This window comes from Cicer arietinum, chromosome 2 (genome assembly GCF_000331145.2).
Source record: "Cicer arietinum cultivar CDC Frontier isolate Library 1 chromosome 2, Cicar.CDCFrontier_v2.0, whole genome shotgun sequence".
In the NCBI taxonomy this organism is placed as follows: Eukaryota; Viridiplantae; Streptophyta; class Magnoliopsida; order Fabales; family Fabaceae; genus Cicer; species Cicer arietinum.
The window spans coordinates 45,680,954-45,698,638 of NC_021161.2; the positions used below are offsets into that span (position 1 = coordinate 45,680,954).

At 29.8% G+C, this 17,685-nt stretch overlaps 2 protein-coding genes across 2 annotated transcripts; one reads left to right on the plus strand and one right to left on the minus strand.

The window, feature by feature from the left end:
• The first annotated feature begins 516 nt into the window (after window positions 1-516).
• On the plus strand, window positions 517-2,708 carry LOC101492144 (transcription factor DIVARICATA-like). The gene is made up of 2 exons (XM_004490894.4): window positions 517-1,588; window positions 2,087-2,708. Exons 1-2 carry the CDS (start codon window positions 1,191-1,193, stop codon window positions 2,544-2,546), a joined length of 858 nt encoding a protein of 285 aa, XP_004490951.1. The 5' UTR covers window positions 517-1,190; the 3' UTR covers window positions 2,547-2,708.
• A 9,442-nt stretch (window positions 2,709-12,150) lies between these two features.
• Window positions 12,151-16,989, minus strand: LOC101492486 (coronatine-insensitive protein 1-like). The gene is made up of 3 exons (XM_004490895.4): window positions 16,356-16,989; window positions 13,834-14,305; window positions 12,151-13,349 (listed from the first exon to the last, which is right to left on the minus strand). The coding sequence occupies exons 1-3, from the start codon at window positions 16,847-16,849 to the stop codon at window positions 12,534-12,536; spliced, it is 1,782 nt and encodes a 593-aa protein (XP_004490952.1). The 5' UTR covers window positions 16,850-16,989; the 3' UTR covers window positions 12,151-12,533.
• Between the last annotated feature and the right edge of the window lie 696 nt (window positions 16,990-17,685).

Consider the following 17,685-nt stretch of genomic DNA (forward strand, 5'->3'; position numbering starts at 1 on the left):
GATTTCTAATAAAAAAACTAAAAATCCTAATTCTTTAATTAGTGCTTCAGCAACGAGTATTCTAAAAATGTGTAGATTATATTAATATTAGTGTTAATGTAATGTTAAGATTCATCTATATACACTTCTAAGACACTAGTTTTTTCTTTATTATTATCATCATTATTAAGCTCCAATATTTTTTAATTTGGGTTTTTTTAGTTCTTTTTTTTTTCTTTCTAAAAAAATATAATAACAACACAACCCACCATATTAAGGTTAATTTGATACTTGCACGACATTAGCTTCAAACCATAGATCAGTATGTGAATTATAAATTTATACTTTACCCTAAAAAGTATGTATATTTTACTATTTTTTTGTTCCATATCATAATCTAAACTCCTTTGAATACTATAATTAAGGACAAAACTTTGTCTTTAGTTATAGGCTTATAGCTACAACCTAGTACCTACTAGCTCATGTCACACTATAATTTCAGTCAACCTTATTATATTATCTTAACTAATTAGCCACCCCAAAAATCAAATTCTCTTATTTCTTCTTATTGAACTCACTTCATAACTATGAAGAAATCCAAATCCAATCCTTTACACTAATTTCTACACTCTCAATACATGTATGTTACTATATGTGTGTGTAAATGCATTTTTGCTTTTATAGTTGCTTCCTCATGAAGAAACGACAAAGTGAAATAGTTATATATCAATCTTTTTCCTTTGTTTGATTGAAAAGAATCTCTCTTTTTTTTTTCATTATTGGATCTTAGCTTTCTACACCCTTTCTTTCACCCTCTTCCTCTTGTGTTCTTATATTTCCACATCTTCTATCTCTTTTTTGTGGTGCTCAATTTTTAAATCTCACTTCAAAAATTCAATCTTTTTTAAAAGGGTGTTGGTTTTAGTTGCTATCAAATTCTTGGTTTAATCAAAATTATAAAAAAAAAAATGTTTAGTCTCAAAATTCATTACTCTCACACTCACACTAAATTCTAGCACATCATGATTTTCATCAAGATTCTCTATGATTCTATAAAAGGTGTACATGAATTTGATAGATTCTTTCAACTTTATCTTGATCATCATCACAAGTAAAAAAGATTCTTATAATCAAAGTTTCTATAATTTGTTCTTTTTTTGTGTTTCTCTTGTGTTTTAAAAACAACCTTTTTGTGGTTTAAGGATAATATTATGGATTTGGAAACCCTTTATTCTCCTTATTCTATGTTGGATTCAAATTGGTTTGTTGAAGAGAGTTACAAGAAAGAATGGACAAAAGAAGATAACAAAAAGTTTGAAAGTGCTCTTGCTATATATGATAAGGATACACCTGATAGATGGATAAAAGTGGCTGAGATGATTCCTGGTAAGACTGTGTTTGATGTGATTAAGCAATATAGAGAATTGGAAGAAGATGTGTGTGAAATTGAAGCAGGAAATGTTCCTCTTCCTGGTTATTTTGCATCTTCTTTCACCTTTGAGGTTGTTGATAATCACAACTATGATGGAAGTAGAAGAAGGGCTTTAAGTGTTAGAGGTTCTGATCATGAGAGGAAGAAAGGTGTTCCTTGGACTGAAGAGGAACATAGGTGAGTCAGTTTCATCAATCTTTAGTCTTTAATTGTATCTTTCTTTTGTTCTTGTCAAAGTTGTTTCAATTGATTGCTGCTTTTTTAATAGAATTTTGCTCTTATAAAGTGAGAGAATCAACGGTACTGTTGTTTTAACTATCTATGATTGATTTGTTTATCAACAATTGATACTACTCATTAGAGGAGTTTAATGCGTGTCAATCTAATGAAGAATGTCGTTTTAATTGCAGTTGTGGCAACAATCACAGACATGTTGCAATACGTGAGATTGAGAAACATAACAATCACATGCTAGCACTATTTTCATAGAGACATCAAAAACTTTGATGTTGCTGACCTTTTTTAAATACTATAATTTGATCATGAGTTTTGATAAGTTGTATGACTTTATCCATATTATAAAGTACTTTTTATTGATTTTAATCTATATCTATCTGTTTATCTATCGATATAACTGTTATTTGAGTTGTTTAAATTTCCTCTTTTAAACTATAGACGTTTTCTGATGGGACTTCTAAAGTATGGAAAAGGAGATTGGAGAAACATATCTCGCAATTTTGTTGTCACAAAGACACCAACACAAGTAGCAAGCCATGCACAGAAGTACTACATAAGGCAAAAAGTTTCTGGAGGAAAAGATAAAAGAAGACCAAGCATTCATGACATAACAACTCTTAGTCTCACACAAACTTCTTCATCAAATAAGAACATTAATCCTAACATGTCAAAAGTACAAATGGGTTGGAGTAGTAGTCACTGCAATGATGGATCACTCATGGCTTTCAATCCAAATAGTGATGATTTCACTTCCAAGAGCCTTAAAATTCAAGGGCAGGATCTTTATGACTGCTCTTTTCATGAAGCTTACGCTAAGATGAAAGTTTCGGGTTTCGCGGCGACGGCGGCTTCTAGAGACTTCAATAAAGGAGCTGTTTTTGGTATTCATGCACTGTGATTTCCAACTCTTATGATGCTCAAAAACAATGAAATTTCACTACTTAAAGCATTGTTATGTTGGATTAATGTAGATGACTTGAAGCTTAAGGAAGCTGCAATAATGTTTCAATCCTTAAATATGATGTTTTTGGAATAGACTTGTTCTTTTATGCTTTTTATATTTCTCTCTGTCTTTTAACTATGATAGTGATCATGTCTATCTTTTGGAGTACCAATTTGCATCATATGATGTCCCATTTAGGCATGCTAATAAGTCTCAAAAGCAACATGACAAACATCACTGATAATTATATGTTATGGTTATCACTTTGAATTTGTAATTGCTTCTAATGAGAAGTCTATATTCAAATTTGGATTCTCTAAGCTCAAATTTGGATTCTCTAAGCTCAAATTTTGATAATTGTAAATCATAATCGTTAAATGAAGATCATGTGACTCGTATCTTAAATTATATTTTAAATATAATTCAGTAGAGTAAAAAAAAAACTATATGATCTTAGTTCAACAACCAAAATCTATTGATTGTAGTATGACCACAAAATTTGACAAAAGTGCATAGAATCTTAATCCTCCTCTAAAAATTATAACATCTAAAATTGACGCAAATGTTGACCCATAATAGTCAAACAACCCTCAAAATTGCTGATTTATAATATCTTCCACGTGATAGGTCCAAATTATAACAAATAATAATTAGCTTATTAGATATTCCAAAATTAAAATACTAATTATACATGTAAGCAAGCACAACAAAAAAATTATATATCTTGAGCAGCCAGGTCATTCACTCATGTGGCTGACTCATTTAAGCACTTCCACTGAAAATTTTGAGAAGCATATTTTACAGTAAACTTTTTTATATCAATGAGATTGCTATTAATCATTTGTTTTCTTTGTGAATGCAATATGGCCAAGTTGACCTTTTTTTTTTATGAGAATCACTTTTTTTAGTAGAATCTGAGTTTGCATTCCACTTAGTTAGAATCACATGCTTCATTGGGCCAGAATATAGGCAGATTCATGTAAGCATATGCCAATTTGATTCACATTTCTTAACCAATCCAATTATGTCTTTTCTTTCATATTTTTTTTGGACTGTCCAATTAAACTTTTATGTGGTGGCAGTACTGTTTTTCTTTTACTCTATAGTCTTGTGAAGCATCATGCTTTTTTTTTATTCTTTGTTTTTCCTAGCGAGTCCAATAACTTGTGCAGTGTTTACAATTTTGTTGGTATGAAACACTATTACTAGGAATAAAGAGTGCATAATGTTTTCTGATCCTGGAAAAGACTAATGTATATCTAGTCTTCATAAGAAATCAGCATCTACATATAGTATAATGGTTGATTTATTCATTAATAAAGGAATTTAATTATTTTATATTCTATAGTTATTCACTCATGAATCCTTTAATTTATATACTGTTGGTGTAAATATTTTTACACTGTCAATTAATCAAAACTATCGAATGATTAAAAATATTTACTTTAACCATAACTACTTTTAGAGCTATATATATATTTACTTTAACCATAACTACTTTTAGAGCTATATATATATATATGGTATTGATTTGTCGACTGTATAACACTTTTTACACTGATGGACTGTAGGTGAATATTATATCTAATGCCTTTTAGAAAAGTTGAATCTATACCCAAAATATAATAAATGTATAATATCAGAAAAAATCTTATAATTCTTAATAGCTTGTGAAATTAAAGACTATCCAAGATGTACCTATTATTTGTGAGAAAAAACAAATCTAGAGTTCAAACTCTTAATACTAACATAATTACTATTAACTAACATTTGACTATTCTCTAAAAAAATATGACTATAAAAAATCATCTATCAACTAATCTAGCTGATTAAGAAAATGCTATGTTATTCAACAATCCCTCCCTTAAACTGATAATAGTAAAAACAGTTTGAATTAAACATTTCCTATCAACAACAAGCACTCTACTAATTAATCACTTCTATTACCTATGAAACAACTTAATGGACTTGTTTTTTTTGTTTGGACCATTATGGGCCTCTAAGTTTTATCTGAAGAGTACATATAATAACCAAAGCGTGAGGTAGCCAAGTGAACCATATTATATCTTTAATGAAGTCTTAATTATCAAGATATATAGAATCTTTCAAAAGAAAAAAAAAATTATATATATAAATAAAAACATAATTGAGTATCTGCCGATAGACGGATAATTTAATAAATATATGCGGATTAAATAACTAATTATTTAAACTATTTGTTAGTTAATAGATATAAAAATAAACATAACAGTATTTGTATATGCAAACATTTGTATCCAATAATACATTACTCTATAATTTGAAATTTTTAACATTTGAAGGAAAGTTATTTGTATTAATTTTAATTCTTTAAAACAAAAGTATATAGAAGGACAAATTATTATTTGTCATTTTACTACTATCCTAGATGAAAATATGAACTTCATCCTTTAAGAGATTTGTCATAATAGAACTGAGTTGATTTTAAAAGGGATCAAGAGAGATACTTGAACTTCAATTAATTGTATACTTTCTTGCTTGCGAGCACCTTTGGGGTGTTTTAGGCAGTGGATTTCTTAGGTTTTTTTTTTGTCCTTTTCTTTCCCTTTGATAAAAAAAATGTTCAAAATGTTAATTAAAGTTTCATTATCTTGAAAATCGAAAGGATAAAATAAGAAATCTTGTTAGAGTGTAAATTGGAGTAGAATCTCACACACTAGAGGGTTCATATGAGATATAAGGTGATTTGGTGACTATGGTGAGAGAGTTAAAAAGTAGAATAATAAAAAAGTTTAGAGTTCGATTGAGCTGTCTGAAAAGTAGAATCTCACACAAAAGTAGAATCTCACACAATAGTGGGAGGTTTGAAAAGTACAAGATTTGTACATCAATTTTAAGTCTAAATTTAGAATGGGACTTTTTAGTACAGTCTAAACTCATGATAACTCGATTGTGCTTTAGATAACCTATATAAACCGCATTAATAAATATTTTATTTAAATTTAAATTTTATCACTATTAATTATTAAGTACAAAATATTAATATTTTGTAATTTTTTTATAATTAACAATTAAATATCAACAAATGATACTAACAAAATATAACTAACGTAAAAAATTTTTTTTTGTGCACATATTAATTTTATTTATTGAGGTTTATTTATTACTAACAATTAAATATTTATTAAACTATATTTTTATATAGCTATATATACATACTAAATATTTTTTCAAAAACAACTAAAAAAATTTATATTGATATCATATGAAAATTAATCTTTAGTTTCAAATGCTACGTTAACAAACTTATGGGAATATTGATGTAATATTACAATAACTTTTGAATAAAAAAAACTTGGCTTAATAGCAATTTTGGTCCCCCTATTTTAGTTGATTCGCGAAAGTAGTCCCCCCCATTTTGTTTCTCCCCAGTTTTGGTCCCTCAAACAGAATTTTGATCCAAAACTTGATGAAATTTCATTTTTTTTTGCATTTATTTAAGTCACAACATGCCTCAAAATCTCATTTGCAACAATTGTACCTGGAATCTATGATTATAAATGGTGTAGTACGGCTTTAAAAAATGAAATTTCATCAAGTTTTTGACCAAAATTATGTTTGGGGGACCAAAACTGGGGAGAAACAAAATGGGGGGACTACTTTCGCGATTCAGCTAAAATAGGGGGACCAAAACTGCAATTAAGCCAAAAAACTTTTTGTTGGATCTTTTGTTGGGGGTATGCTACAAATCTTGAACAAAAAGAGGATAAACTTGATGATGATAAAGGTTGCACAAATAAATTCCAAAGCGTATGTATCACACTAAGCTTTAGATGAGACATTTATAAAAATGACACATTTGATAAGACCATGTGTCTCATATCCTTTTCGTGAGAATTTAAGAGTTAAGCTTTTGAACTCTATGAAGCGGCCCACTTCATTCTCATATAGGTGGACTATATCAGAAATGCACTCATAATTATACATTCCAACAAATACATGTTATATGTCCATTAAGAGGAGACTTCATCCTACCACTTTTATTTTATGCTCCAAATACTTTTATCCTTTGGAATGTATCTATTGTCAAGTACTTCAATCACTCTAATAGTGTACTTTCATCATTGAACTCAAGATTTGATGTTACTCAAGTGTGAGTTGATGTTTCCAACATTGGTGATTATCTAGATATGAGCTTGTATAACATCCCTAATAATATTTTCAACATCATGTCATTTGTCAGTCCTTTCGTTAAAGGATCTACAAGATACTTTTCAATTCTTACAAACACTGTAGATATCACTCAATTAAATTCTTTACATAGCTATGTCTTAAACCAACATGTATTGATTTTCTATTATATACTTGGCTATATGTTTTTGATAGTGTGTATTGACTATCACAATGTATGGATATTGATGCTATTGACTTTGACCAAATTGGTATCTCATACAACAAATTTCTGTCATTCAACCTCTTTACTAGCTGCTGCTAGAACAATAAATTATACAACTATATTGGTGTCGGCAATGCAAGTTTATTTCTTTGAACCCCAAGAAATTGCATATGCTCCAAGGTTGAAGATCCATCCACTTGTGGAAGCATGATCCTCAATATGATTTATCCAAATGACATTTGTATATGCTTCAAAAATTGAAGGATATCCACTATAGATTAAACTATAGTTAATTGTTTTTTTCATATATTTTAATACTTTATTAATAGCATGTCAATGTTCTTTCCTTAAATTGTTTGCATACCGACTTAACCTTCCAACAACCTATGTTGTATCAGGTCTGGTACAAGTCACGACTTATATCAAACATCCGATTACTTTTTATATTATTTATAGTGTTGACCAACTATGGCCAAACTATAACCCTTTTGTCATTTAATCCCGTCATATTGTATCACATACAATTAATAAGCATATCAATTATCACATATACAAACTTTTATGTCATTTTATCTTTTACTATATTTAATAAGCATTTCCATTTAAATTTCTAATTATCTTTTCAATATATCCAAGTCCAAGATATAATACATTGAATGCATTAAACATATATTGACACAAGCTAACAAAACATGATCATAAAAATTTCTCATAGTTAAATATCATAAGGTGGGTCCAAACCTTTAAGTCATCTACTCTTTAACAAATAAGAATTCATTTTATTTCTATTAAATAAACTTTTTAATCATAGTTATATTATAACTAATACATACATCATCAATTATATTTGTTAATTTAAGTTTCATATTAAATATGTTCTATGGTAAACCCAAATAAGTATTACAATAGAAAACAAACAATGAATAAAATCATTAAGACTTTTTGTTACTTTCTTCCATGAACATTTGTCAACTTACAATAATTTTAAAATATATATCCAAATTATTTTTAATATCAAAATAAGCAAGAAATTGATAGTTACTTTCATACTATCATGCATATATAACTTGAGTTAATCAATTCTAAATTTAAGACTTCTTGCATGAAACACAATATCATTAAAACCATAAACTTGATATTTATGACAATTTAATATATACTACTTTTAAAATAAAATAGCATACAAATATACATCATAAATCAAATATATTCATTCTAATAAAATTCTCAAACTTGTAGTTTATAAATCATGTATATATGAATCTTCTTCTATTACATGTTAAATTTAACATATAAGCTTTATATGTTGAAAATTATCACAGAATGATAAAACTAGAATTCATGTACAAGTAAAAGCAACTCATCAATGCATTTAAATACAACATATATATAATTATATATAGACTTAAATTGTTAAGCCTTATATATATCATAAAAACATTTCATTTATGCACAATTTCTTTTTAACAAATTTTAGAGTACAATTTTTGTATGTATGTATTGTTCTAAGAATATGGCAAGCCATCACTCATAAAAATCAATCAAGAAGCATAGTGAACTTTTATGCATCAAGTACGACGCTAAAACATGTAATTTTATGCTTGAATTCTAACCATCAAGACAATATTATAGGATTTCGTCTACTTTGCAAAACACAACTTTTGAGTTTTAAATTTAAACACGCATTGCTTTTGTATTTTATTAAAACTTAAACTTAACTAATTTTAATATGTAAACTGAACATTCAAAAATGGTGCTTTCGTATACAACCTATATCACTAACATAGCAAAGCCTTGAAATAAAATTAGTGCTACATCATTACAATAATTGAACCAATTTCATTAAATGCAAATTCGGTCCTTTATAATAATCAATTTTGATGAAGAAAATTAGCACCGAATGCAAATTCAATCTTTTATAATAATCAATTATGATGAAGAAAATTAGCACCGAATTGCATAATCATTTAAATTCTATAGTATAAAAATGTAATTCATATTCGCTTATAAATTAATTGTATGTACTTTTCACCATAGTCACATATGAGTATTTTTCTTCTACGAAATTGCAGTCTCATAAATAAAATGATAAATTGAACCTAAAGATTATTTGATCTTTTGTTGGGGATATACTGCAATGCGTGTGTATTATACTAAGTTTTAGGTTCGATTCGCCCTACCAATCTATATATATTGGATGCAAACGGGTTAATCGGAGAATCCTCTTTAGAATACTTTGGAATCCTTGAGGTAAATTGCATATTCACATCAACTCTATCGATTAGTGATAGTTTACATAATAAAGTTCATTTGTTTACTCTCGTGCACTAGATAAAAGAAGAAATAACTCAGAAATATTTTTGACATAATCTTAACTCATGTAACATGAATTTTTTATTGTTTATTTTGTGTTCTTTATGTCTCTAAAGTATCATACCAACTGGTGAAAGAAAACAACTCTTCAACTCATACTAATTGGTAAAAGAAAACACCTTTTGAGAAAGATTGTAACTTTTAATAACTTAATAGATGCATTGATTTAAATTAAACTCAAACATTACAACCACTTAACCAAGTGATACATTAAATTATTTAATTTTGTTACATTAATATAGATATTAGAGAATTTCAAATATATTTCGAAAATTTCCCTAACACTTTTGAAGGGTTACTAAAATGCATTGCAGCATAACAACTTCCTTGTGTATTATATTGTTATTAAGAATGTGTAGATGGATATCATCTAAGAGTATATCCACTTAATAACCAGCCGAAAGATATCTTAGTCTACATTATTGTAGGATGTCAAAAATACTCACACACGTGATTATCCAGGGAATTTATTTTGATTTGGCCCAACACCTATTGAGCCTTAGTACAAATATAATTTTAAAATGAGGATCTTTTTAAAGTCCAGAATATTATTTTAGTAAAATTGTAGATTTTGTTTAATTTTTTTTTTAACATCTTAGAATACAAAATTATTTATTGAAGTAAATGTAATTGCTTTTGTTTAACATTTTATTTTTAATTGATAATAAAATAAATCAATTTAATTTTTATTGAAAAATATAGGTTTTAAAATAATAGAAATTCATTTAGTATCATTGCAGATAAATTTAGGGTAGAACCAAATATAAGATCACTAAAATTAATATTAGTATTTGTATTGATATTTGATAATTTTAGAATGGTATTAGAGTACCTTGACGGTCCTTTGTATTTGCTTATATTTACTATTTTTATTAATATATAATGTATACTATGATATTTTTTATTATTTTGAGATGAGATAGATTATATTTTCTTTATTATTTTTTTTTTTTAATGATGAACTCATTATAGTAAAAAAAATTATATGGTAGACATTCCTTGTTGATTTTCTAAGAGATTATCAAATAAAAAATCGACGTTAACAATTATACTATACAATACTAACATAAATTTTATTCGGTACAGATGTTAACTTAATATGTTGTTTTGTTTTGATAATGTTTATCTTTCTTATATGCTTAAATTATGATAATGTATATAAAAATATATACGGACAAACAGATTTTTTAGGAGCGGGCAGGGACGACATTTTCTGTATTTTTTATTTTGTATTTATATATATAATAATTATATATTATTAATTATTTTTTAATATATAATAACAATATATTATTAAAATAATAATGATAGATTATTAACTATTTTGATAAACTAACTGCATATTGCATCTCTTCTCTCCACCTATGTTGATCTCTTTGTTCTCCATCTCTTAGAATTTATACTAATAAAATTAATACAACAAATTCTATATATACATAAACTATCTAATATCAGAGGATAAATTAACTAATTTCGATCAAACAGACAAAATTACATATTAATCATTGATATATGATATAGTGTTATACTATTTTTTAATTTTGAATTGTTTTAATTAATAATATGTATTTTTTATAGGAGAGAAACAATATTTAAACATAAAAAAATTGATATATTTTTCAAGAAGAAAATTTTCGACAAAAATAAAAATTGTAAATTGGATATATTTTATTTAATTAAATTGTGTGAAGTTCTAAAAATTTGTGTGAATTATGTGACTAGTGAAAATTATAAAACATATGAGAATTGAAATTTTAACTTTTACAATTCATCTACTACTATGTACGAATTGTGTTAAACTCTAATAACAACTATATGACTTTTAAAAATTTTAATTATAATATTTTAATTAATATTTATTGTTTTCAGACTCAATATTTTCTACAATATCTGCCGGGATACAAATTACTTGCATTGCCCAAATACAGGCACATGGTGGATGTAAGTGGGGTGGGGAAGCTCAGCCCAATACCTTATTTGTATAATTTTTTTAAGAGAGTAAGTACCAACTTTATCATAAGTAATACACTTTTTGCTATTTTACAAACAGAATCATTATCTATATTATGTTTTTATTCCTTTTGCATGGGTATCGGTATGAACAACCAATAACCAACAACAATTTTGTTTCATTTCCTTGATATTATTTTTTTTGAAATAAGCTTCTTTCTAAATTTTGATACAACAATTTAGGCAATGATATAAAGAGAAGAATTATTCAATGGCAAAACTATCATTGGAGACTCATGTATTTATTTTTGCCCTACACCCATTATAGTTACAATGGAGACTCCCAACTTTTTGCAGCTTTTAAAGAATTATATAAGTCAACCTTTTAAAAAGCACACTATTATAGCTACACTCCATGTATGTATTTTTCAATTTTGCATATTATTCTTTTTCATGCATTGGTGATGGGTGACATTGAAGCTGTGGTGGTGACAACAGTAACCGCACTGATGCCAATAACAAAAGATATTTTCCTAATTTAATTGTGTCTGGTGAACAGAAACACAAACATGTGTCATAGATTCCACCACTAGATAAAGCAAAAATCTGGATTCTTCAACCACCTTAAAAATTTCTGATTTTTTTATTTTTTATGGATACTTGTCTTCTTCAATATGATGTTTAGTCATAAAAAAAAATAATGGTCCACCACACTAAGCAAATCTCACACGTGTGGCAAAACCATTTTGATACCCTAGTGAAAGCTAAATCTCACACATTAAATTAAGGGCAAGATTACAAATTAAATATGCAAAAGAAAAGTAGAGAAGAATAACATTAATAATAATAATAAATAACATATGAAAACAATCCTTAATTTTGTATTCACAAAATTGAGCATCTTCAATGGAAAACTAGCTGCATAAGTTATAGAAGCATATCTGAATCACAAAAAAGAACACAAGCTTATTGCAAGACTATTGTCTAGGAATTACAGTGAAAATTGAAACCCTCTAAAGCTAAAAAAAACACTTCAACCACTTACAAGCAACATTTTCAAATGAAAAACAAAAGGACTTCAAAAGAAGAAAGGGAAAAAATTTGTATATACAACTTTACGTGTCAACATATGCTGCTGCAGGATCACTTGAGGTGTTAATTCAATGGTAAAAGTTTAGCTTTATAACCTCAAGGAATTCAAATTTCACCAGACGGTTGTAAAATGACCATTAGTGACAGTCTAATTAATAATATGCCGCAGGATCCAAAGGTATAACAGTATCAGGAAAATCTGATCTTGGACCAGCAAGTGAGTAATAAGCAAGAATATGAGCTGGATGTTCAACAGCAACAAGTTCATCTTGTTGATTCTTAACAACCACACGTCTAGAAGGAATCAACTCAATGTTCCAATATGGTCTAGCCATTGCCAAAAGATCACGTCCAGATGGTGATGCTCCATACCCTTGTACCCATAGATACCTCAAAGATGTTAGCCTAGTTGCAGCAATAGCTAGTGCATACTCGCTGAAAAATGAGCACCCTCTCATTTCAAGTTTCTGAAGACTTGGACAACCTTTGGAGAATTCCAACAGTCCTGCATCGGTTTCGCCGACGTAACCGAGTAGCATCCATCTCACGTTTGGACTGTATTGTCCGATGTAACCTAGGCCGACATCAGTTATGCCTCCAGGTCTGAGATAAAGGGCAAATCTTCTAAGTTTGTCACAACCTCTCAGTAATGCCCTCACCCCATTGTCAAGTGGCAAATCACTTATCTTCTCCTCACGGTCAAGCAAGACGAGGCGAAAATCGCAAAGGTTTTTCAAGTGAGTACCGATGTGTTCCAGAGATGCGTTTGTGATGTCTGATACATAAACAGCCATGTATTCAAGCTCTGGACAGCCTTGTGATAAGGCAATTAGTCCTCTCTGGGAAACAATGCCTTCTTCGTCTTCCATTCCTTGATCGTCATCGCCTCTTTCAATCCTTAGCCTTCTCAGCTTCTTACAACAGCTAGCAAGAACTTCTAATCCTCTGTCTCCGATTACATTCCTTGACTGTCCACGAGGAAAATATTATTGGTTCATTATTAACATCTCAAATGTAGTCCTCGTCATTCAAAATTTATATCCACATCCATTTCACTGTATTTTATTATTTTTATAGTTTCATGTTTCCTTGTTCAAATATAGATTCAAATCAATACAATATGCATGTTAATACTTGTGGTATAGTTTTGAATTGCAATCTACAACCATAATTGCAACAAAAACATAAAGATTTTGGAGGCTTGTATGACTACAATAGTGGCCATCCACAATATTTATCTACAAAATCAAGGATTGGTGCGCAATTTAAAACTGTGTGAAATATAGCCGATACTATTGTAGTCATACAAGCAAACTTATGGAGAGGTAGATGGATAAATTTTGAAGGCTAGAAAACTAGAATTGAAATACAACCAAACTAAAGATTAAAAGAATCATAGCAAGGATTTGCAGGATGTGCAAATTTTAACTAGAGAAAGTTCTAGAATCTTACCTCAAGGACTTCCAAGTTGGGGCATTTCTGGATTAATGTACAATGATCCTCCGTATCTAGCATTGCATAGAGAAGATCCAATTTTTTTAGCATTGCTGCATAAGGGAACACAAACGGCATTTCATTCTTTCCAATATACGTCAAACCCAAACGACTTAACTTTGCTGGTAATGATATAGCAGAGTACTTTTCTGGATCTTCATTGTAGGAACCTCCACAAAATTCTTCTAGAGAAGATGCATATCGGAAGAAGTTCATCAGATTCAAGATTTCACAATCAGTAATTTTCACAGAGACTAAGTTGGGACAATTTTTTGCTATAAGTTCGAGGTCCTGAATTCTGACATTGGCAATATCAGTCAAGTAAAAATTAAGTGTCTCAAGAACTGTATTATTTAAAGCAAGCACATGCAGCCATTCACCATCTTTCTCGACAACTGAGCTTTCCTCCATAAACAAGACTCTTAAATTCCTGCCGAAAAGGAAAATTCAGTCACAGTTTAGTAATCAGTAATCACTAATTTAAAAGCAAGCATAAGTCACAAGTTCCAATAATAAATTACTTACACCAATACAGTTGAAAAATTACTTAGACCAAAAACTCCTTAAAAAAAAAATTATACATGTTTATAAACTATTTAGAGTTTATTTTCACAAGATTTCAAGGATAACTTATGAAAATAGCTTAAAACTTATATGTAAAGTGTTTCATTTTATTTTATTTTAGTTATAAAAATAATTTATATATAAACACTTATATGATAAATGTTTACGTAATAAATGCTTAATTAAGATGTTTATCTAAACAGAGCCTAAATGAGCCTTTACACTAGAAGCAATCTTTGCAAAGAGTCCATTTTAACTAGTGATTAGAGTAGAAGCTCCAAGATTGAAAAAAAAAAAGAAGCTAATTATCGTGAAAAGGCGTAACAATCAAAAGTAAGTGATTAATGAGTTATAGGAGCATATGCTTAGAATAAGACAGCTTGGAAAAATAGGCAGAAAAGTGTTTGGTGGTAAGTCAGAGAATAAAGCAGTCACAAACACAATAATACAATAAGATGTGCAAGGATTAGAAGTTAAGTATATTAACTAAGACAACTTGTGACTTCTCACTGAATTGACATATACCATAAATTTGAATCATGTGTAGTAAAAATCCAACATAAAACAATGTGGTAAGAAATTGAGATGACAAACTCAAACTATACTAGTACAAGAGATTTTTCAAAATCTAGAGAAGAGAGGAAAAGACAAAAGGTTAAAAGTATAAGGTGATTTTTTAATGAATTATTTAGTAGGATTGGTTTTTTGCAGATCAAATGAAAAAGTCAAGTTTGAACTTTCATACAAGACAAAGGACTACGAGGACTTTCAGGATAATGTTGCTAACAGGTTACACGGAATTGGTCAGCGTAGTTTTAGTGAACAGTTATAGTAAACTAATAATTCCATCATTTTCAGTCCTACTAATCAATGATCAATCACTAAAATGTTCTGTTCATTAGCTGGAGTGAACTCCAGCAATGAAATGAGATAACTCAGTTTAACGTTGACATTATTAAGATCCGTCCACTCATTTTATAGGAACACATAGTGACAAAGACAACAAAACTCTCCATCAAGAGTTTCAGAATACATTTGCATTCTCAAGGCTCAGATTTGAATATCAACTGTAACATCAAGGTTTAATGCGATTTAGAGACTGCAACATCAAGATTTATTATGTAAGTTAGTAAGTCGCATTTGATCCCAGTTCTCTAGAATATTAAGGATTGTGTATTGAATACGACAAGAATTGTGAATGTGAAATAATAATATATTAAAATGAGGCACGCTATCTTATGAAAAGGGGATAGACAAAGGAAAGAAAAAAAGCTTCCTTTCTAAACAATCTTAAATGCAACATAACAGCATCAGAACAGAGTAGTTTTGTTTTTGTTTTTTTAATGAAACAGAGGATTTTCAAAACAAATAAAAACACCCCGGGTTTATAGTAAAAAATGGCGTTACAAATGAAGCATTGAAATTTCCTAAAATACAGACGAAAAAATAATCTCCCAAAAAATAAATAGAAAGATTGAAACCAAGCACTCCCAAAAAACATTAAATATATGAAAAACTCACAAACCATTGTATTGGACCAAATACATTAACCTTCAATAACTCAACTTTTTTGTTATATTTAGGATCATATGGTGTATTATTATTCTCATATTTAGGAATAGGTATACTACCAGATATATGCGTACCATCAAGAATTTTATGTATTTGTGACTACGATTTGGTCATAATTATTATCTACAATGCAATCCACTTAAAATATCTATTTTTAGCATTGACACTTCATATAACATGTGTCATTGTTTAACACCAATGCAATATCTTACATTTAATTAAATGACTTCTATTGAGTGTGGACGTGTAAGTGTTACATTTAAATGCTTCATAGCTTAAAACCTTTTTAATCAATTAACAAAAAAAGTTACTTTCCAGTTATAAAAAAAAAAAAAAGTACTTACTTGCAAAAGCGACCAACATAGTAAAGTCCATCAGTGGAGAATCCAGAACACTTCTCTAACTTAAGAGCATGAAGACTATTACATCGCGAACGAGCAAGAATCTGAAGATCAGAATCAGCTACAATCATACGACGAAAGTGCAACGATTTCAAACAATCAAAATACTTGGAAATCTCTTTCACCCAAGGAGTAACAAACCCTCCCCAATTCTCCGGTATCAAGTTAAACATCGCCGCCCTAGGTTTCCCTTTCAACTTCAACGACTCCAAGTGAGGAAACCTTCGCCGGAGTCTATCCGGCGTCGTTGTGTAACACAACGCAATCGTCACGTGCTTCCTCGTCAACGAATCAAGCTCGTACCATCTCCGACACACCTGAGACACCGCGTCCCTGTCTTTCGGGTCGTGGATGTACGGCATCACGCAGTCGAGAACCACGTCGGAAAGTTTCGTGCTCGTCCTACCAACGCCGCCGCACGCGGCTTTTTCCTCCATAGCTGAAACGGTTGCGAAGCGGTTACCGAAGATCTAGGATTGTTTGTTGAAACAGTTACGAAAACGGTTATCGAAGATCTCGGGAAGTTTGTTAAGGCGGTTGTGAAACGGTTACCGAAGATCTCGGGTAGTTTGTTGAGACGGTTACGAAAGAGTTCGGGTTTGTTTGTTTGTGAAGTTGTTATTACGGATCGGTTACGAAGCTGAGAAAAGAGGTTGGTTCGGATTGGGTGACACGTAGCGCCGCAAAATAGAAGGTTAGTTAGTGGATTAAGCGCGATGAACGATGGAGTTGATGGTGGTTGTGGAAGAAGATTAGAGGGGAGATTTTGACACTGAAAACGAGCCAATTGGATCGGGACCGAACCGCCGAACCGGCCAATCGGAGAATGAAAGAGGAAAAGGGTGTGTGGAATACATAGTGGGAGAAGGAGTTAATCAACGGTGGAGATTTGTGTGGAGAAGGAGGTATCGGACGGTGACAGATGGAAGAGTTTCTGTGAGAAAGGGATTTGAATTGAATTGGACCCGTAAAGTATGAGAAAAACTTAAAAGTAGAGGTCAGAGTTTAAGTACAAGTTACTATTATTATTATTGTAGTAATAATAATAATAATGCTACTAAAAGGAGTATGTGGGAGATGATAAGAGTAAGTGAGAGAGAATGGGTAAAAACTACAACTAGATATATAGCGAACAAAACGACAAAACTCACACCGTTGGAAATTATTCTAGCTATTTCTTTTCAGGAAATTATTCTACTTATTATTATGTAATAAAAATTCTGGAAGTGTGACATCTTTGGGTATATAAGGACAATTATGTATGGATCATCTC